The sequence below is a fragment of the Malus sylvestris genome, chromosome 1, assembly GCF_916048215.2.
Source record: "Malus sylvestris chromosome 1, drMalSylv7.2, whole genome shotgun sequence".
In the NCBI taxonomy this organism is placed as follows: domain Eukaryota; kingdom Viridiplantae; phylum Streptophyta; class Magnoliopsida; order Rosales; family Rosaceae; genus Malus; species Malus sylvestris.
This window is the reverse complement of record NC_062260.1, coordinates 28,620,864-28,642,770: the sequence shown is the minus strand read 5'-3', so window position 1 is coordinate 28,642,770 and position 21,907 is coordinate 28,620,864. Positions and strand designations below refer to the sequence as shown.

The 21,907-nt window shown below is 39.5% G+C and overlaps 3 protein-coding genes across 3 annotated transcripts; all 3 read right to left on the bottom strand.

The window, feature by feature from the left end:
• Window positions 1-1,573: 1,573 nt before the first annotated feature.
• Window positions 1,574-6,571, bottom strand: LOC126624168 (CLP protease regulatory subunit CLPX1, mitochondrial-like). The gene is made up of 15 exons (XM_050293207.1): window positions 5,766-6,571; window positions 5,603-5,664; window positions 5,270-5,370; window positions 4,939-5,018; window positions 4,586-4,636; window positions 4,095-4,169; window positions 3,932-4,009; window positions 3,656-3,712; window positions 3,341-3,411; window positions 3,133-3,232; window positions 2,917-3,021; window positions 2,519-2,581; window positions 2,234-2,356; window positions 1,990-2,145; window positions 1,574-1,898 (listed from the first exon to the last, which is right to left on the bottom strand). Exons 1-15 carry the CDS (start codon window positions 6,330-6,332, stop codon window positions 1,824-1,826), a joined length of 1,764 nt encoding a protein of 587 aa, XP_050149164.1. The 5' UTR covers window positions 6,333-6,571; the 3' UTR covers window positions 1,574-1,823.
• Window positions 6,572-7,366: 795 nt separating this feature from the next.
• On the bottom strand, window positions 7,367-14,137 carry LOC126624069 (lysine-specific demethylase JMJ26-like). The gene is made up of 13 exons (XM_050293073.1): window positions 11,587-14,137; window positions 11,268-11,383; window positions 11,028-11,127; window positions 10,797-10,929; window positions 10,626-10,689; window positions 9,563-10,334; window positions 9,153-9,479; window positions 8,695-9,039; window positions 8,535-8,607; window positions 8,357-8,442; window positions 8,116-8,235; window positions 7,763-7,833; window positions 7,367-7,651 (listed from the first exon to the last, which is right to left on the bottom strand). Exons 1-13 carry the CDS (start codon window positions 13,888-13,890, stop codon window positions 7,603-7,605), a joined length of 4,560 nt encoding a protein of 1,519 aa, XP_050149030.1. The 5' UTR covers window positions 13,891-14,137; the 3' UTR covers window positions 7,367-7,602.
• Window positions 14,138-16,636: 2,499 nt separating this feature from the next.
• On the bottom strand, window positions 16,637-20,704 carry LOC126624187 (protein DEFECTIVE IN MERISTEM SILENCING 3-like). Its single transcript, XM_050293230.1, has 8 exons — window positions 20,593-20,704; window positions 19,577-19,720; window positions 19,229-19,343; window positions 18,812-19,049; window positions 18,239-18,430; window positions 17,808-18,128; window positions 17,361-17,586; window positions 16,637-17,003 (listed from the first exon to the last, which is right to left on the bottom strand). Exons 1-8 carry the CDS (start codon window positions 20,611-20,613, stop codon window positions 16,962-16,964), a joined length of 1,299 nt encoding a protein of 432 aa, XP_050149187.1. The 5' UTR covers window positions 20,614-20,704; the 3' UTR covers window positions 16,637-16,961.
• Window positions 20,705-21,907: the final 1,203 nt, after the last annotated feature.

Below are 21,907 nucleotides of genomic sequence, written 5' to 3'. Positions count from 1 at the left end.
TAATTTAGAAACACATAATAACTAATTTATTTTGTATCGAGAGAGGGAAACCAAGAAACTTCGAGCCTACAAGTAGATAGATTATGAGTTTCGTTTTCTATCTGAACTTTTAAAGTGTTTATATAAATCTTGAGGTATTTTTTCTTATTTACTAATCTCGTCAATATAAGACTAAAAAAATAATAATGTTTTCGAGTCCCTAAGGATATGTATAAGTAATGAATGACCACTAAGTTAAACCTTTTGATGACATGTAATATTATTTGCAAATTTGGTCAAAAAATTTAGTCTACACGTTATTCTTTGTTGAAGATTAGACTTGAATTGGAACAGATGTTTAAAAATAGCAACTCATATAACTACGAGCTAGTAAATAAATTAACAACCAAACAAAAATTTGTAAAAATTGAAAAAAATAGACATGCACATAGCATTTCGAACTTATGACCTCTCGTTAATTTTAAACAATAAAAATCATTGCTTTTAATTAAACTTCTTGATCATTTAGCCAAATTTTATAAATTTATACAATTATGAAAAGAAATTTGTAAAAATTGGAATGTAAATAAGCACCCATGGTGTTTTGAACCTAATACCTTCTCATTTCATTAATTTTAAACAACAAAACCACCCATTTTGGTTAAATTTCTTAGTCGCTAAACCAAATTTTATAATTTTATACTCTTATAAAAACATATATAAATATATCACCCTAATAATTTTGGTGCCCCCAACTTTTTTAGGCCTCGGACAGTCGCCCTGCCCTCACTAAGCCTGAGGCGGCCCTGCTTCCTTGCTTCGTTTTTCCATGTTTTATGTTGAGTTCGTGTGTAGAGTTCCGGTGTTGTATCCGATTCGGGTGTCTCCCACACCACCAGGGTCTCCTTGTTGTCCATCGTTTCCGGCAATGTTGCTCGGGAATTTCCCAGAGCTTTTTTCCGATGGTTGGCTTCTCTCTCGCCAACTATCTCTTGTTGATGGCTATGTGCAAGTGGTGCCTGTGGAGGTGATGATCTGTGGTGGAAGGCAGATCAGACGGTTGGCTAATTCTCGGATCAGCGGTGGAGAACACAGCGGGTGGTTCTTGGCAGTTCATTTTTGTTTGGGCTTCACTATTGTTGGGCTCTTTTTCTGTGTTTTCTTTGTTTTCTTTGTTTTTAAGCCCGTTCTTTGTTTGTTTCTAGGAATAATTTGGACCTTTGTTTGGTTTGTAAGTGTGTGTTTGTTATAATAAAAGTTCCTCGTTGGCGATCCTTTTGGATCCCACTTACCCAAAAAAAAAAAAAACAATACGCACCAAAGATTGAGCTCGACTCAAGAGATGGAGATATAAAGGTGCGATAAAGTCTTCGGTGGATGGATGAGTCTCTCGATATTGATCTTTCAAAACCAATTATGTGAAAAATAATCTAAATATAGAACGAAAAGATTCATATCACTCCTCTAATTTAAATCCGAAAATAACATAAATTTTTTATCATTGTCTGTTTAGCATCCTCAAGTTCTATTTCTGATTAAAAGTTATTTGCATATTTCCAAGGTTCTGGGTAAAGCAGAAAGTCAAGCTCACAAATTTCTACCGAGAAGCAAAGCATCCTGCTGCGGAACAGGGCTGAACCAAAACCCTTGTGAGAAATATACAACGTGTTGTATCAAAACAACAACAACAACCAAGCCTTATCCCGCTAAGTGGGATCGGCTACATAATGCTTTGTATCATTAAAAAAAATTATACATTACGCTTATCTGATTTATTAAATTAATGTTTATTATGTACAAGATTGGGATTTGGGGACACAAATAAGGTCCAACAAAAGCCAAGTTTACATGCTAGCAACAACGGAAGAAAGCTCTGTTTCCGCCTCCGGCTCTCCATCGGAACCCTCCGTGGTTGCAATCTGCTAGACGAGAATACGGCGTTAGCAGATAAAAACATGAGGGTGGTAAACTGAAAGCAGGATTTTATTGACGAATACGAGAAATACGCACCTCTGCATCCTTCGCCTTATTCTGCGAATGATAGCGATCCAATGCACCCTTGCCATAAAGGATTTTAGCTCCACAACCCTTGCCGTCCAATCCAACGGCTTCTTCATCAATTACAACTGCGTCTATTATGTCATCGCCTGTTCTAACTTCAGGAATCTGCAAAAGATACCTAGAGAATTAAATCATCTCTGACATATCAGATGACTCGCAAAGATGCAAAAGATTCAAGGAGAAGTGGGAGTACCTCATACATGGCGTCCATCAATATATTTTCTAAAATTGCTCGTAGGCCACGAGCCCCGGTGTTTTTTGATATTGCCTTTCTAGCAATTAATCTCAAGGCACTTTCTGTGAAATGCAGTTTGACCTGAGAGAAGTGAAGCATAAACGATTTAGCTAAGAACCAATTGTGTCTCGAACCATGGAAGTGAGAGAATTGCAACAACGGACTATGTAAGTCAGACATAACAAGCAAAGATTTCAATAGAAGTGCACAAAACCAGCACGTTGATGGATAAGAATTACTTACTCCATTCATTCGGAACATCTTCTTGTATTGCTTCCCGAGGGCATTTTTTGGTTCTGTCAAGACCTACAAAACATATTTGCTGGTAAGAAACGCATGGGACAGTACATTTAACAAATAACGTTAAAAAAAAAACCCAAACAAGAAAAACTATACTTGTAAAAGCTTTGAGCACGACAAGAATAAGTAGACCACCATGTCGATTAAAATTAACATATTTCCTCTCAAAGGGGAAAAAAAATTTCAAATTGCTGGACGGATCAGTAAGGACTTATTCAAAAGCTTAGTAATGAATAATTAGCCATCAATCCATAAAGACTTTCTGATATTAAAAATGGTCGAGTAAATGACATAGATGCCTGAGCTGTTTCTACAGAAACAAAAAGAATGCAATGTATTACCTCAACCAATTGATTTTCGGTTAGTGCTGACAAGCTGACAAGGATGGGAAACCGGCCAACAAATTCTGGTATCAACCCATATCGTATAAGATCACTACTTTCAACCTGACAACAAAAACAGTTCTCACATATTTATAAATTTCTAAGGAAGAGATAAAAATAGAAGGAAGGTTATATAAACTGCTACTTGTTGATTCAAAACTGATGGGAACTTACAATCTCCAATAAGGATGATGTAACAGCAGCATCTGTAACCCCGCCGGTCCTCATATTTGCCCTAACAGGGGCACCAAACCCAATAGAGGAATCTTGGCGTCTGTAGGACCAGAAAAAGCCGAAGAAGTACATTAGAGAGAGAGAGAGAGAGAGAGAGAGGGACAAAACCAGAAGATTATATAATTTCAGTGTTGGGGTATAGAAGTACCTTTCTGAGATTGTCTTCTCTAAGTCAATAAAGGCACCCCCACATATGAAGAGAATATCCTTTGTGTCAATCTGTGAAGAAACATGGGGGAAAAAGAGTAAAATTACAAACTGATTTTCAATGATCTACCCAACCGAAAATCAGTCAACCATAATACACCAAGATATTTTCTAGGCTAAGCACTAGTTAAATCATAAAGAATAGAAGAATAGGCTTATTTTATGATTATGATCAATATGTAATTGTATCCATAAGATAATCCAGTTTAATATAATGTGTAGATAACTCGACATATATCTTCAGCTACCGATATACCTGAATGTTTTCACCTCTAGGGTGCTTTCGAGCTCCCTTCTCAGGAACATTGACAACCTAGATCATAAGAAATCCACAGATCAGAATACAACGAATTAAACCCATATAGGTTAAAATCGTTGATATGAATCCAAGTCATAAATGAGACATCTATGACAGCGTACAAGAATATCCTGAGATGGGCCTTGAGGCCCTTGACACAGCCTTAACCAACATGCCATCTCCACAATGCCCGCTAGCATTAGTACTAACAAAGTATGTAAAATGTGCACTTACGGTCCCTTCCAGCATCTTAAGTAAAGCCTGTTGAACACCCTCTCCAGATACATCCCTACTAATATTTAGGCTCTCAGCCTGCAAAATAGGAGCAGAGGTCGGTACACATAAAAGAGTTGAAAGCTTCTTCCACAAAGAGAGAAAGATGAACATAAAAACACACCTTTTTGGTAATCTTGTCAACTTCATCAATATAAACAATTCCCTGCTGTGCAGCTGTTACATTATAATCGGCAACCTGGCATTGAATACAGAAGCACATAGATGAACTTGGGATTACTAAGCACTATAAGCATATAAGTGCACGTTTCAAGAAAATTTTCACGATAAGTGGGAACTCGGTAAGTAATGATAACAAAGGTTTATGGCAAAAATACAACTTTCAAATTTCCCCGCAGAATTATGGCATAAAGCAATTAAAACAGGTTTGCTCTTCTTATAGACTTAAATATAAGATAAGAATGAAACCATAAGCATAAAAGATGTTTCAATAAAAGGATTCTTGTTGCCAATTCCAAAATTAATCACAAGAAGCAGAAAACAATTAACAATGCGATGCACATGTAGCACCAAAGGGAGCCCTTGCTATTGAGCATTGACTATCAACACACGAATTCAGACGGACAAAAATAAAATATGTTCAAGAAAATTTACCGTAAGGAGTTTGTATAAAATTGATTCCACATCTTCCCCTACATATCCTGCCTGCAAGTAACAACATTGTGTCATGACTACCACAATGACAAGAACAATGCCATTGCAATCCATATTAATCTCTTACAGTTCTCATTACATAGCAATAGAAATTTGGAAAAGAACCTAAATAATAAACCATGCATGTACGATGAATATTCTGGGGGCCATGATGGCCAGTGTTTTAAAAAAACATCCAAGGTTGATCCTTGCCTAGAGCATAGTGACTCCAAATTTAATGGTAAAGGAAAAACCACTTTCTATTACAAATGGACTCCAATTACAAAACAACAACGAAGAATAACAAAACTTACCTGAGTTAATGTTGTCGCATCTGCAATAACAAATGGAACATTCACAAACCGTGCCAAGGTTTTGGCGAGTAGTGTCTTCCCTGTCCTTGAAAGAGCATCAAAGAGAACAAATGAGACCAGTAACCAAAGCAACATACTAATGAAGACTTCAATAGCAAACCATTAAAAGACATCCAAACAAGAAAGCATTAAAGACACAAATTTCCAGCTATAATGCAAATACATGCAACATCCATGACACTAAGACGCCCGTCAAATCCAAGCAGCAATTGAACAGTTTAACACATAATGAAAATGTACTTCGAAGTTTTCAAGGATAATTCTAAATTACCTGAGCCTGTTGGCCCCATTAAAAGAATGTTACTTTTTTCAAGCTCCACTCTATCGTCATCCATTGCATCTACTTTCCCGTTACTTGAATCTCCTGTGGACCTAATTTCCAAAGAAGCAGCATTTTAGAAGGTAGGAGTTAGCTTCAGTCAATCCAGTCGGGTTTTGAGTAGACACCAAAACTAAACTGAATTTCACTTTTCATAACTTATAGTTAAAGCTATGAGATATAATTAGTACAAATGCCTTCAATCTACGATGCGAGCCTCGAAATGATTCTTCTTCACATAAAACATAGACTCAAACAAGATATGTATATGGATATGGAGCTGACCACTTCTGCAGGGACTCCTGATATATCCTCTTATAGTGATTGTAAACAGCAACAGATAGCACCTGCATAAAATATATATAAATTTTATAAGAATTGCAGAAACATAAACTTCTCCTATATGGAACTCCAAAAGGCAAACAAAAAAACCAAAGCAAAAACTCACCTTCTTGGCCTTCTCTTGCCCAATTACAAACTTGTCAAGCCCCTGACAAATTTCCTTCGGAGTAGGAAAATTATTCCCCAAATTGGAACCACCCCAATTCTCATCCTTCGAATTCGAATCGAAACCACCTCCGGAACCAGGGCTCGGACCGCCTCCACCGCCTCCTCCACGAACCAAGTTCGAGCCGGGAGCAGTCCGAACCACAATTCCATCACCGGACCACACCTCCGGCGGGTCCCCCTGAGACGACACAACAGTGTTACACCTGCTGCTGCTCAATTTCCGTCCCCAATTCTTATCACTATTCTTACTAACTCTCTGGGAAGCTCGCGGGTGATTGAAAATCTGCGAACCCTTTTCAACAAAGTTGCCGCCGGGCAACACCGGCTTGAAGGAAGTGAAGTGGTAGGGAGTGTTCATGAACAAGTCGTCGCTTTTGGTGCGGTGTGCATGCTGAGAGCTGGCCACCCTGCCGGCGTGCATGTAGTTGAAGACAAAGTACCTGAATTGTGAGACGGCGGACGACGCCGTGTCTCTGGAGGACTTGGATCTGAGCGCCGCGGCCATTGGGGGCGTGAGGAATTTTCCGGGAAAATGAAGGAAAACGAGGGAAAATTAGGATCGAAACATGGATTTTTGGGTGAAAAACGAAAACTTGGTGAGGGGTTTGGGAAATTTGGGGTTGAATTCAACTGGGTTTATCTAAGATTTTGGGAAATGTGTGTATGGTGCTGGAATTTTGATGGTGGAGTTGAAAATTGAAATTCGGAAGAAGAGTACAAAGGAAAGCAGAGATATTTGAGCTCGATTGTTGCAATAACTTGCAAGAAAGACAATGGAAATATATGAATTTACATAACAGGGCTTGAGGTTTGATCGATTTTCTATTTCACCACGTCTCGTTTGTAGCCATCTGCAAGGATAAAAATGTCATTTAACTTGATCAAAATTATATCGCTATTTAATCTTATGTGTTTTGAGATGAGTCCGGACTTAGAGCAACTCAGTACTCATCTTTTTTTTTTTTTGACTGGATTAAATAGTTAATTGTTAGGGGAAAGAAAATCAATAAAAATCGAATTTCTACTGTAATGCATTAACATGATTACTTTATGTCACTGCCATAAAAAATCATAGAACAACTCATTTACTCATTTTCCAAGAAACTATTTAGAAATGAACAACGTCAACTCATCCTCATATACTATCTTCAACCGAAGGGTTGAATGTAGCTCCAACAACAATTTATTAATTTTAACTTTAAATTTATTAACTAATTTAATTAATGTACCATTGGACGTTTTCAAACCTAATCATTCAACTGGACTCCAAAAAGGCCAAAGGAGAGGCTACATTTGACCAAACGGACGCCCTTTAGACAAATAATAATTATAGGCTTTTAACCAGCCACCAATTAGAGAGGAATTTTTGGATAACGCAGACGATTTTTTAGCTTTTAGACCTTTGACCCTCTTCAAGATTGCCTAAACTTGTGAATTATCAAGAAAGTGACAAATGAACACATCAAAATAGAGGCTTATTTGCGAAAGAAGGGTGGACTGCCGTGACGCGAGCTACTCCCCTTTTTTGAAAAAAGGGGCTTATTTACGAAGAAATCTAAACATTATCATTTACATCTTTACATGAAATAGTCACAATGCAAGCTATGAAGGCGAAAGATCACTTCTCTACGAGCAAGGCTTTCATAATCCTCAACTCTACAACGTTAAACCGACATCTCCGACCGGCACTTTCAATCGGAATGGCTGCTCCTCCTAAGCTCCCACGCTCCGTTTAATGAACCGCAGGGTTAAACTGATATCTCCGACCGGCACTTTCAATCGGAATGGCTGCTCCTCCTAAGCTCCCACGCTCCGTTTAATGAACTGCAGGGTCCCCGAAAACAATCAGAATCCGTGAACAGAAAACAAGAACTTTCATCATGAGATTGTTATTTTTCGGCATTGGATGATGAGATTCGGAGAAAGATCACTCACTCATTTTTCGACATCAGATTTTTGGCTTCATTTATAGCATCGCTCGCCGCGAATAGCGCCATCTTCTTCACCTGAAAACAGCAAAATCGTTAAGCGCAAGAGACAACTCCAGGCATGCCGCATTCTGGCATTGTATCGTATACATTCTACGGAGACAATATAAGATTAAGCCTGTAGCATTTTCACTGTGCAGGTATAATTCTTTGCTAACGTATAGAAATATAGATACGAAAATCATATAATCGTAGTGCTGCCTGCATGCAAAACTAATAGTTCAACCTATTATGATCAGATTATTCGGGATGCAAAACCAACTAACGATGAGCTCCAGGACCAATCCAAATTAACACTACCTCCAATTTATCTTCCTTGGATCTATGTTTTTCCGGAAGCAAGCGAAACTCCTCTGTTAGTCGGATGCATTCTTGAATATTTTCGGGGGAAACAAAATCGAGGGCCACTTTAATGCATGACTGAGAGAAGAGAAAATGAAGACTGTGTCAAACTTGATACATTACACGAATACTGATAATCTAGCGCTGCTAAAGAAAGTAAGTCGTGATAAATTGGCATATCAATGGGAGGAAATCTCACCTTCCTATTTCTCACTTGATGTGGGCATCCAGCAGGAATGAAAACAGCCTCGCCGAGGTGTTGCTCAAATGTCCAAGGCTCAACATCTGAAAGTAATTCACATTCATGGTTAATAACTCGTCAAGCAAGAATTACTCGGTTAACAAGAATGACTACCTAAATGCACGCAACTCCTTACCAAACTCTTCCTTCAACTTCTTTTTATGCTTCTCATTAAGATAAAGAGTCTGGTCGTGAATTGGATGAATAACCTGAAGCAAATTCAAGTGCAGCACATCAACTTAGAAACGACTTAATTCAAAGTAATATTTGCAAATGGGATAAGCCATGATACGTACAGAATTCACGGGGGAATTACTGATGTGGTAGAATTCTTTGTGATGCTTCTGTAGGTACTCTTTTAACTTGGGTACATCTTGGCGACGGAAAATGTCCCACACAGCACCTCCATATACAACCTCTGAAGTATCATTACTTCGAGCATTTCTAGTTGGAATTGAACTGGACTCCAGGGCATTGACAAACTTCATGTCTTCTGTCAAATTAGAAGGCTCAAGATATTCGTTACATGAATTCCTTTCAATTATTTCATTTTCAGCTTCATATTGCTTCTGTAATTGGTTGATGATTTTCCGCTGTCGTGGAGGAATCTTTACTTCCGTTGTGTGTGTCAGCACATTAACCTAAACAGAAATTGTGAAAACGGTTGATGTAGCAGTGGAATTGCATAGAAAAATGAGAACGGTACGCAACAATAGCTAATAAAGAATAAATCCAAAATTGATTAATTGTGTACCGCATCAGAAATGTCACAGTGCAGTTTTGTTACTGAATCACCTCTACCAAGCTCCTCCATTGTTCCATAAGCGATGTACGTTTTTGGTCCCAAGTCTGGCTTTAAGGCAACAGGAAGCTTAGTCGCAAGATTTAGAACACCCGATTTGGGATGGGTATAGTCACAAAATGGAAGCATGGCAATACATTCAGCAAAATGCCTTGGTAAACACTCGTCAAAGGAATTTGATGCGGGCCAATCCTTCAGCTTCAACATCTCTGGCCACCCAGTACTATACTTACGGCCCTCTATATAGCCCTTAAAGAACTGAAAAATATTAATCTCAACCTGCAGTGCCAAATTGAAAGACAGTTAAACAAATATAGGGGAGATGAAATCCGCATTCAACATGTTGAAAGTTCACCGCGTACCTCACACCAATCAAGGCAATCAATGGCTTTGACCCTGACAGCCTCCTCTTTCAATACTTTTTTCGCCCCAATAAAAGCCCTCCACATAACCATTGGTTCCCAGCTCAGGCCAGCAGCCTTTTTTAGTACATTCCTAACTACAACAGGTTCGCCTCTCGTCCAGTGTAACTGGAAATGCTCAATATCATTGTCCCCCAGATGAACAGAATTTGGGCAGTAGAGAAAGTTATCATGGGAGTGCTCCCTATAAGCCGCCTGCCTTACGTCAGAAGCTTTTACTCCATCTCCAGCAGAACTGATAGAATGGCACAAAGAACATCCTCGAGAAAAATCAATATCTGGTGCCTGATAATTGATAGTGAGGTACTCGGAACTCAAAATTAGTTTTTCAACCCAATTAGCTTCAAAGATACGTCTCAGTTCAAGTAACTGGGCACCACAACCTCCCCGTGCTTTCGGAGGACAAGGAATCCTACCATCAGCCTCCGCTATCCAATCAGGAAAATCAGATGACATATCACTTGTGCACCCATTTAATGGTACAGCCATTTCGCTCTGCGATACATTCCCATTAGCAGGAATCTGGCCATTTGTGACTGTGCCTTTACCATATACTCTTTGAAAAGACTGCCGACAAGATGATTCTGCTTCACCACCTCCAGGCTGGCATCCTTCCCTTAGTTCCGAGCAACAAGTGAGACAGAGGTCGTAAGAACAATCAGGATTGGGGCAGCTTCTGTGGAAATTGACAATGGATGTGTTGCAATTGTCACTGTAGAATTTGTTCACGGTCACAAACTTGTACCATATGAATGAAACTAAAACACATTTGACTCAAATCGTAGGATATTCATGAACACCAGTACTTATTGGTAAGTAACCCCCCAGAAAACTATGTGATCAGTCAAGTCCAAACCTACCTAGTAAGATGGTAACAGAGTAACCATTTTATTTATCAACATAACCGATTATATTAATATACACATTTATGAAATTGCTGAAAAAGTAACTTCATAGATAACCAGTATTTCAACTTCAATCATAAGGGCGAATGAGATGATACCAATACACTCGATCATCATCCTCTAGTATGGATCTCGTGAGGTCCTCCTCTGTCATCTGGACACCTATAAAAACAAGTAGGGAAAACCCATCCTTAAAAGATTTCTGAACCATCAACCCAGCGTATAAAATGAGATTTAAAGAAAGAAAAAAAAAATTCATATTACAATACCCTGCAAACAGCATTCCACATCTAATTCAGACTTCTGCTCCTGTTGGATATGCCGAAGGAGAGGAAGTGTCTTGCATAGCAAGTAAAGCAACTTTTGCAACTTAACATTTGCATTTGTTTCTTCATTCCCAGCCTGTAAAACAAGTACTTTGTTTGGTATAAAAAGGAAAAATTACTTTCCTAGGGCAGGAAGAAACGAAAAGAAGAAGAAAATCAAGGTAAGGCTCACACCACCACAACTAAATCCTCCTTGAGGCATATTCGGCAGTTGCAGTTACCACGACAATATGGACATGCAATCTCTATGTCCTGTTTTGTCTTGTCTGGGTACCTATTCATTTAAATGAGCACACCATCATAAACATTTGATGAGACTCATTCATATCAGCGCTATAAAAACATTCATATTAATCGACAATTAACAGAAAAGTTTACGTTGTGACAACCAAATGATCATTGAATTGGAATTACCACTTTGCAAGGCATGCGTAGCAATAGCGTTTCCTTCTGCAGTTTAAACAAACGACGACACCTTTTCTGCCATTCTTCAAGCACTGGTGGCACATTAAACTCTCCTTTTTATCATCCTAAATGAAAAAAAAAACTGTTAGAATGCATTGCAATAGACTATTTGAATTATTACTTGTAGAGATATATATTCTATATGCAGGGAAAAGACACATAGGATGTTTGTGCAAAGAGAAGTGGCTTGTTCAAATGAGTAAACATGCTGATAAGCTTGTTCAGATAGTTAATCAAGTTAGGAAATATTGAATGTAGGACAACTCACCGACATATCAGTAGATTTTCCCCTGTTAAACTCACTGGTAATCGGATGCTGGTTGTTGAACTTCCGGGGTCTCCCTCTAGGCCTCTTATGGCAATTGTTTTCTATATCATCAGAGTTTTTCAATTGCTCCACAGGGAAACCAAAGTTCTTCCGGGGTCTCCCTCTAGGCCTCTTATGATAATGTTTTTCCATATGAGAGTTTTTCAATTGCTCCATCGGAAAACCAAAGTCCTCCTTCAAATCCTTTTCTTTCTGATGTTCTACCTCCAATACTGATGTTGAACTTTGATGCTGCAGTGCTGCAATCTTACTCCAAGCTTCAGCAATAAGAATTTGTCTCTTTTTCTTTGAACCCTTAGGTCGGCCACGCTTTTTCTCTGATCTCTCATCTCCACCATCAACTTTTTCAACGTTTTCCCCTTCCTGCCTTCGGTGTTTTCTAACAGCAGCATTTAGTCTCTTGGTTTTTGTACCCTTCGATCGACCATGCCTATCTTTTTGTTGGGAGTCCACATTTCCTCCTCCATTATTACCAGAGGCTTCCACAGGCATTCGCTTATCTTTCTCACCCAAAAGAATAGGCATCTCATTCTCCAAACCCTTCACGGAAGCATCTTCACCATTACCGTGATTGCCAACTACTATATCACCAGGCATTTCCTGAATTGGCTCACCTACAATATTTTTCTTCCTAGTCTTTGAACCCTTTGGCCGACCACGCTTCTTCTTCATCTGAACATCCTCAGAAGTGGCTCCACTTGGCAATCTCCCCATTTCTTCTCCAATAATGATCTCATCCTCCAGCCCTGCCGAACAGACAACCTCAATCTTACTATCATTACCAACATTTTTCTTCTTATTCTTTGAACCCTTAGGCCGACCACGCTTTGCCTTCAACCGCACAATCCCATCTCCAACTTCATAACCACTGCACACTTTAACTTCCATTTTCTCGCTTTGTTCACCCATGAGATCAAGCATTTCTTTCTTCAAACCGATAGGCGGAGCAGATATGTCAATGCCCTCGGCCCCTAATATTGACATGCCATGATTTTCCTCTCCTATAAGATTTTTCTTGGTCTTTGAACCCCTTGGTAGACGAACCTTTTTCTTTGGCTGAACGATCTCATTCCCAACTCCATTGCTGGTGGTGGCTATGGCAATCAATTCCTTAGTTTCGTCACCCACAACTGGCGCCAAGGCCTCAATTTTATCATTCACAATAGCCTTCTTTCTAATTTTGAAACCCTTTCGTCGAGCTTGCTTACTCTGTGGCTTCACAGTCCCTTCTCCACCCACATTTTCACCAGGCATACCCTCATTTTCATCATCTGCAAGGTTATTCTTTTTCTTGTTCTTGGACCCCTTCGGTCGACCTTGCCTGCTCTTTGGCCTCACAATCTCACCTTCACCCACATTTTCTCCAGCAATTCCACTCGATTGCACAACACCCTCTTCAGCACCAACAACTTTCTTCTTGTTCTTTGATCCTTTCGGCCTCCCACGCCTCCCTTTTGACCCAACCCCCTCTTCTTTAGCATTTTTTCCAAGTTTATCTTCGCCACATTCACCTCGTCTCTCCACCATTCCACCTCCATTTCCAGACGCATTTCCACTCAAACAGCCCTGATCTCTTTCACCACCCCATATCGAACCACTCTCAGCGCCTAAAAGCCCGGCGGCTCCGCCTCTGACTCCACCACCAAACAGGCCTTGAATTCCCTCACCGGCATTTTCACAAGCATATAGATCACACCCAACAACTTGATTTCCCACACCACCGCCAAGACCGCCACAAGAATGCTCACCACCCCAAAACCCAATGCCTCCACCGCCGCCGTCAAGACCCAAACCGCCAACGGGGTCCTTATTTCCAACAAACCCAAATCCAAAATTCTCGCAACCCAAAATTTTACCTCCATTTCCAGAACCAGCTCCGCCGAAGCCACCTCGAAATTCTTCAATTCCAAAACCTTGACCGCCAAATTTACATACATCTCCACCACCACCACCCCAAAAGCTCACACCTTCACCATCAATCCCAAGGCCGCCGCCACTCACTTCACCAAAAAGGCGCGCAATTTCATCCCCAACACTCAGCCCTCCGCCGTTTCCACCGCCAAACCACCCTTCAGCCACCTCCCCAGCAATTCCCAGATCCCCATTTCCCAAAATTTCACCACTTTCCTGCCTAATTCTCTTCTGCCTCTGTTCACCCCCTTCAGCTCCCCCGCCATTTCCACCATTCCCAACCTCCTCCTGAGCTTTCCTCTTCCTCTCCCCTTCTTCCACCACCTTCTCCATCCTCCTTTGACCGCTCACTCCTCAGCTGCAACCAGACATACCGCTTCAGCTCACAGAATTCCAAGTTCTTACAACAGGAAAATGATCAAACATCCAAAAAACCACCTTGGAAAAAGAAACGAAACTGCCTACTGTTTGTGTTTCTGTCACTCGTAATTACTATTGTTTTGGGACATTAAATGTTGTTGGGCCGAACAGACACCGAGAAGTCCATCGGCTTTCGAACCATCGTTTCTGGCTTTTTTTTTTCAGTTGGAAGGGACAGACAACACCCATGTGTGACTTTGGGCGACGTCATTTTCATGGATGGGTGGTGGACCAGAGATTTTTTAGTGTGCCGCTAACACATTTTGTTACACCGAAATTTATGACACTTAAATACCATATCATGTTCTCGACGTATTAAAAAAAATTTCTCCGTTGAACCGTCCATGTGATCTTATTTTGTTGGCAAAAGGTGGAGGAAAATGACTTGGGAAAATGATGTAAGTAATAATTTGATTTCTAATTTTTTATTTTAAGGATCGATAAAACTCTTACTTAAAATTAAATAGAAATGAATTAACGTTGAAATTGTTGAAATGTCTCACATCGACCGTATCAATGACAAAAGAAGAGTTTAAATATCCTAACTCCACTCTAACTAATACCGAGGCCTTTTGTGATAAAACCCCACACCTGACGGATTGTGCAGGTGGTAATTACCAAGTTGGGGACAATATCGGTGTTGTTGGAAGTGGGCCGTATGGCCCGTTTCTCTGATAATTCTACATGGTATCAGAGCCAGTGAGCGGGCCCGTACCGTACTGCCACGTGATGGGTGGGTCCCCTTGGCCCCGCGCGATGATGGTGGGTCCCTTGGCCCCGCGTGTAGGGTGAGCCCCCTTGGCTCCACGTGGTTGTCGATGTGTGGATCTCCCACGTGTGACCTACTATTTGGGTCCCACGTGAGGGGGCATGTTGAAATGTCCCACATCGACCGTATCAATGATAAAAGAAGAGTTTAAATATCCTAACTCCACTCTAACTAATACTGAGGCCTTTTGTGATAAAACCCCACACCTGACGGATTGTGCAGGTGATAATTACCAAGTTGGGGACAATATCAATGTTGTTGGAAGTGGGCCGTATGGCCCGTCTCTTTGATTGTTCTACAGAAATCAATATGAATAAGTTAAAATATTTAAAATTTGGAACACTTACACAATTACGGGCGTGAAAAAAAATTAAAACGTCATTTATATTTTTTATTTTTTCAAATAAAACGTGACTATTTTGACAAGACAATAGTGGCATAACCGGAAGTGAGCTGACACAACTAAAATCTATGTGATCTCATGTTACACTAGGGTCCAGGAGGATACCCTTCCGATTCTATTGATTAGAATCGAGGATCATTAAATCGTGTTTGTTCATTTTATATAATATGATTAGTTTTCGTCAGATGCTATTCATATTTAATTTAAAATAAAAGTATTTAAAGTAATTTTTAATCACACGATATAAGATGAACGGACATGATTTGAAGATCCACATCCTCATAAAGAGGATCCTCATTCCAGGAAAGGATCCTCTCTGGATCCCTTCCACCTAATCCATCAAGTTCGGGGATATTGGCCATTGAAATTTGATTCAACTGCTAAAGTTACTGTTTATAGCTATTAAATCAAATTTTAATGACATGAATCCCCGAATTTGATGAATTATGAGGAAGGAAAATGAAGATGATTATTTCCCTCATTCCACTGGGGCGGCCACATCTGATAAGAGTTTCATTTTTTTATTATTTTTTTGGGTCTGACAAGCCAGATTTTTATTCGTCGTGATTTCCTCGGACTGGAATCTTTGACTTCATACGACCTGTCGTTACCATTCAGCAGTCCCTTGAATTGAAACAGTTAAATATCAAACTACCAGGCGATTTTAACAGCAAGGTTTATTGGTCTATTGGTCAGGACACTGGACCCCGGATCCCATAACCCGGGTTCAAGTCTTGGTAGATCCTTTCACGCAACCCTTTTTTTGTTTTGTTTTTTTTTTCATTTTTTAGATTTGGCAACCAATGGATCCGGTCTCGCCATATTTTGAACACGACCCGTAACGCCATGCGTACATGATTAACACTCTTTAACTTTTTTAGTGTCGATCAACTTGTGAGTTAACATAAACACAAAACATCCAAAAAGGATAAACCCGATCGTGACCATTGCAACAGTGGAAGAAAACGGATTCCTCCCTTTGGTTGGAGATCGGATTTACGTACCTCAAAATTGTACCTCAGTTCTAACACAGGCTTGATCCAACTGGTGATTTATAAGCTTCAACTAAATTTGGGAAAAAAAGTTTCAAAACAAATGTTACACTTTCTTCTTATTAATAAAAAGGGCGACACCAAGCCAACAAGGTTTCTCGCTTTTGGAAGGTCGGGCAACGTCTAGCGTACGCAGCCTTACTCTTGCTTTGCAATGCACACTTTTGATCAATGAGGTCCTTAAAGAAAAACAATAGCCAACAGAATGAGATGTCAGTATTTGCGGCATCTTCGCCATTAGCCTCTCAGTGTTCTCCCGTTTCTCCTTGGCCATCCGGTCAACCGTGTGCCCTTTCCTCTTGGTTTTCATTTCTTTCCTCGCCGGGTCATATGGCCAGTCCTCTCCTGCAAGGAGAACTTCCCTTCGAACTTTAGCTCGATATTCTAGCAGATAGGGTGTTAAGTTTCTATCCCGATATTCTAGCAGACAGGGTGTTAAGTTTCTATCCTAGTAGATAGGTCGTCTTCGTATGGAAAAATGGTGCATACACTTTTATCACAAAGTCACAAGCATTTGAGAGGACGAACAAACAGAAAAATTCCTCAACCTAATTCTGGTTCTACGAGGCCCTAAACTTCAACAAACGAGCCCCCTCACTAGACTCAAAGAATATGCATTTTCCCACTACGCTTTCGTGGCTTTCTAAAACATAGATGAAAACGTGATCCTCTGCCGGACTCTCAACCAGACAAAGCTCTGAAGGCTCTCCCTTCTGTTTGGTTCGAAGGTGCCTCGTTCCTTCAATGTACTCGTCAGTTGTCACCTCGGGGTCATTCTGCCTTGCGGTGCATAAAGTTGATGCTGCAACGATAAAGGCCGCAATTAAAACTCAATGACGAAGGAAGGAAAATAAAGCAAAACTACACAGATGATAAACTACTCAACACGGGCTACCGTCTGGTGCAATAGCAAGTTTGAAATGATTTATTCAGTATCCACGATTTATATAACTATTCACATTCCCTAATGTCCCACAACAATGTGATGAACACGTATTTAACACTGCCCAAGGACGGAATGAAAAAGGGTCCTAGAATCCAGCACTAGTCTAATAATTTCGTTTTATCGGGTTGGTGCCTGCAACTGAAGGCACATGGCAGGTTACTTTTACGCCTATACTGCACCTTATTGTTAGTTAAGATATGTTACGGGTGTTACCTGAGTTACATATGATGAGCTATCCGCCAGGAACTTGAGAAAATCTTGCTTCTTTCTGTCAAAATTGAACTTTGCGTTGTCCAATAATGATTGTTCACTCTTCATATCTTCCTGCAGTTTGTCTTTTTTCCACTTCAACTCATTGATTTGTCTTTCAGACTCGAAATAGTTTTCGGGTAGGCCTGATGTTGCTGACAGTATGGGGAATCTCACATCTACATCTTCCCTGACATCAGATATGTTTAAAAACTAAGACGTTAGCAGCAAACAAAATCCATGTTAGCATTAACAAATGACAACAATATCTAAACAATTCAAAAGTTATATATATCTTAAATTGTTTGCACGTTAAGATTTACAAAAGATGGTTTCAAAAGACAGAACTACTTCAACATAATATGGGGTTAAAATTAGTTTTTGATTTCATTTATTGGCAGAGCTTCTTACCGGTTGCCAAGAGAAAACACACCAGTTGACCTAATCATCCCGCCATCTAAAGAAATGGCTCCATCACTAATACAAGGAAGAGCAGGAACCATATCTGCCCTTGTTTTATATACTTGCAAGTGACCAAAGAGGCTATAAAATAAAGTCGCTCTTAGGCCATGCCCAGTGGCTGTGAGACAATATAAGTTAGCGCTATCCACATTAATCATATTTACAGCATAACCAAGAAATCCAGGTGGACACTCCCCATTGGCTAACCTAGGCTTTATAATATCAAGCCTCATCTGTGGGTCATTGGGCACAGATGCACCAGCATATGGTCTGCAGAAGAAGAAGAAAAAAAAAATTTGATTTCATAGTCGATATAGTGAAGTTTACAAATCAATATTTGTTCATATTGCTTGAGGTGTGACAGTATATAGGACACATACCTTAAATTTTCAAGACAAATGACCTGAAATCGGCCGTCCAATGTCCTACCAATGGATGAACCAAGTCCATGAAGACCAGCAGATTTCTTTATGCAGCCTTCATTCTCATACACTTCTAGAGCTTTAACACCCTCATAAGTTTTACAGACAATTGCCAACATAGTCTCGATCCCTAAGTACTCTGAAAAAATCCTGCACATTCCAAATAAGCCGAATGAAAACTAGGTCCGGTATAGTTATAGGCCTAGATAGATAGGGTGGGAAGGGGAGAGCTGGAGAGGGGGTCAATTAGAAACATTTTCATGGCCAGGTGTTATCAATGTGCTCATTCTACACTGCCCCTAAACTAATGGGTCCGTTTACACCTGGTCAGTAAAATTCCATCTCTATTACAACAAACATATCTATTGCAGTACTATGGTGCCTAAACTCACCCCTCACTATCCAAAATCAAAGGACTAGTAGTGAAATGCACGGAAAAGCACAGACACAACTACTAATGTGGTCATATGACTAAAGCACAATTTCACAACTTGAGAAATAAGTAACAACAAACAATATGGGAACTTTGACCTGCTAAGATTATCATCCTCTACTTTGCCAAGCATACCAACGATACCCACGACATCCTTGATCGGGGAAAGAAGGGCAGCCTGAGTACCATGACGAGTTTTCAACTGCCATAAAATGCCTGCGGCAGAATTCTCATGCTGAAGAATCTTTTCAGTAGTTTCCTCCTCACTTTTACGGCAGGAATGGCCATCATCTTCGATTTTAGGAGTGGTTGAGGTGTGATACTTGCCTAGAATAACTGAAAGGAAATGCTTCAGTAGAGAAACTATGGAAACAAAGAAAAAGTGCCCAACAAAGTATTGCGAACTGTGTACTTACATATTTATTAACAATTTTAGTTCACTTGTTTGAACTAGATTTATTACATCACCAATGAAATGTAGATAGTGGAGGAAGAAGAAAAAGAAGATATTATACCTTGCAAATCGAGAATAGAGTCATCTAGTTTGTGCTTCTGAGACTTCAGCAGTTTTATGTTGTCCTCATGTTGTTTAATTTTCATTCCCATCATTTGTAAATCGTCTTGAAGTTTCTGCGTAGATTAGCTCTTTGAAAGTCAGTTAGTTTGATCCATCCTTGCTCCAAAAAGGATCCTCCACGATAATTTCATTAATCATGAATAACAAAAACATCGAAATGCTACAATTTTGTCATGATTAATTAATTACCTTGAACGGAAATGCAAGGTGAAATATCAACTATATATTACCAAAATGCATGGAAAATCATAATATAAAGGGTCTTGAGAACAGGTTCTTGTACAACCTTAGTGTAATAGATGATGGATTCTGCTTGCGAGAAGCCTCCAGTTTTGACTTCATCCTGCACAACTACACTAGTTTCTTTTTTATCTACTTGCATCAAAGCTGCAGGATCTTGAACAGACAATGGCGTCGGCTGACCTGGAACCTGCAAAAGAATGATTAAATAGCATCAATAGTACAGACAGAAACCAAAATGCATGTACACAGACTATGCAGACTGTTCATTAAGTTTGACGTTGGGCACGAAAAAAATGAGCACAACCTAGAAGTGATCTCCGCTCGCTAATAAGTTCGTGGAAGTACAAACTAGCATCTACTAGCACAGGGTTTTCTAAATGCTCAATATGTTTCTTTACCAACAAGAAAAGCCTGCATACAATATCCGGTCACCACTCCCCACTGCAGCAAGGCACATACACATTTCTATGCCTCAAGTTCTTAAATTAACGGCAGTGTCTACAGAAAAAACTAAATCAACCCGAAAATCGTTTTAGAACACTACCACCTCACGCCACGAAAGAATTCACACAATTCAAGACCGCAGTTTCGGACTACAAATCGCAAACGCCTCCAAAAGGGTCAATTCGAAAACTTGATTCAAGCAATTACAAGCACCACATTCCCCATAAAACTGCCAATGCCGAAAATGAAAAGATGCATGCTGATCTTCCCTTCTTTCTTCTTCCTCGTGGAAACTTACAGTACCGGAAAATTTAATTCTAAAGCTAAAAATTTGAGAAAATTAACTAAACTCAGTTACCAAAAAGCTCTTAAAAATCAAAGAATTGCATTGAGCACCGAATTGAGGTTTTATTTTTTGGCATTCGAAGCAGGAAAAATCAATGGCGAAGAGAATAACGACATGCATTTGAATTAACACAGTTAATTCTGTGCTGGGCGTTTGACAAGCTAGTAAATTTGGAAACTTTACAACCTAAGAGAGGTACCCAGTTGTTTTCTTGCATTTTCTCGGCTTCCAAACAGAGGGCGGAGAATGAAAATTTACAGGGTTCTCACCTGGTTGCTGGGTTGGAACATCTTCCGAGTTGACTCAGTGTTCTCGCCGGTGGCTCTCGCTCACCGAGTCACTCCCTCTCTCTCCAACTGCCACTGTCTCTGTGATTTTCTGAGTTATAAAGTTGGGCCTTATTCTCCGCGGCGGAATCGAGGACCGTTGGATCAAATTGGATCCACCGGTATAGTTGGGCCCATATGATCCAAGGGCCGTAACTTGATCACTTACGAATAAAGTGGAATTCTATAGCTTTTTTAATTGTTTATAGGCTGGTTTAGGGTTGTTTAAATTTTTTTAAAAGCAGTTTGTTAGAAAAGTTGAGACCTTAATTGTGTTGCAAAATAGATTTTTTTTAATAGGTCCAAAACAAAAACGACAGAAAGCAAAAACAATTCTTCACATGTTTCTAAAAAAAACGTATTTTTTTCATCCAGGGCAGGCAAATAATACCAAGTAATGAAATTTTTATATTGATAATTTTTTTTTTTTGATAAAAACACTTTTAGTACTATAGTTTACTAAATATTTAACTGCTCTTTTCACAGTTGTTTATTCTCAAGAAGACATAGTAGAAGCAATTTTGAAAAAGAAAAACATTAATTCAAAATATAAAATCCTTTTCATGTCAATGCTATCGAAATTTAATTTATTTGAAGTCACAAAAAAAATTTCATATTAATATTAATATAATCAACATTTTGTGATTTAAAAAAAAATGTCAATCAAAATAAATTTTAGTAACGAGTATTGATCTTAATTCAGTTAGTTGGAGCGAAAATTAGTTTTTATTCACTAATTTAAATAATTGAAAATTTATTTTTAGTGATGTTGGAAGACAGTAAATCAAGGGATGTATTTTTTTTTTTTTTTCAAAAATCAAAGGATATATTGAACTCCATACTTTAGGCAAGGGTGTTGGACGACATATTATGTTGATGTGGAGAACAATTTTGAAAAACAAAAAAACAAAAACGTTGTTTGACTTATTACACATAAGTTGCGGTACATCATAAATGTCACATCCCGGCCCAGACATCCATCACATTCCGGGCTCGACTCTACCATAGTACGATATTGTCCGTTTTGGACCCCGACCAAGCTTTCACAGTTTTATTTCTAGGAACTCACACGAGAACTTCCCAGTGGGTCACAAATCATGGAAATGCTCTCGCGTGAACTCGCTTAACTTCGAAGTTCCGATAGAATCTGAAACCAGTGAGTTCCTAAAAGGTCTCGTGCTAGGTAGAGATGAGAATATACATATAAGGCTCCACTCCCCTGGGCGATGTACCAATCATGGGAATGCTCTCGTGCGAA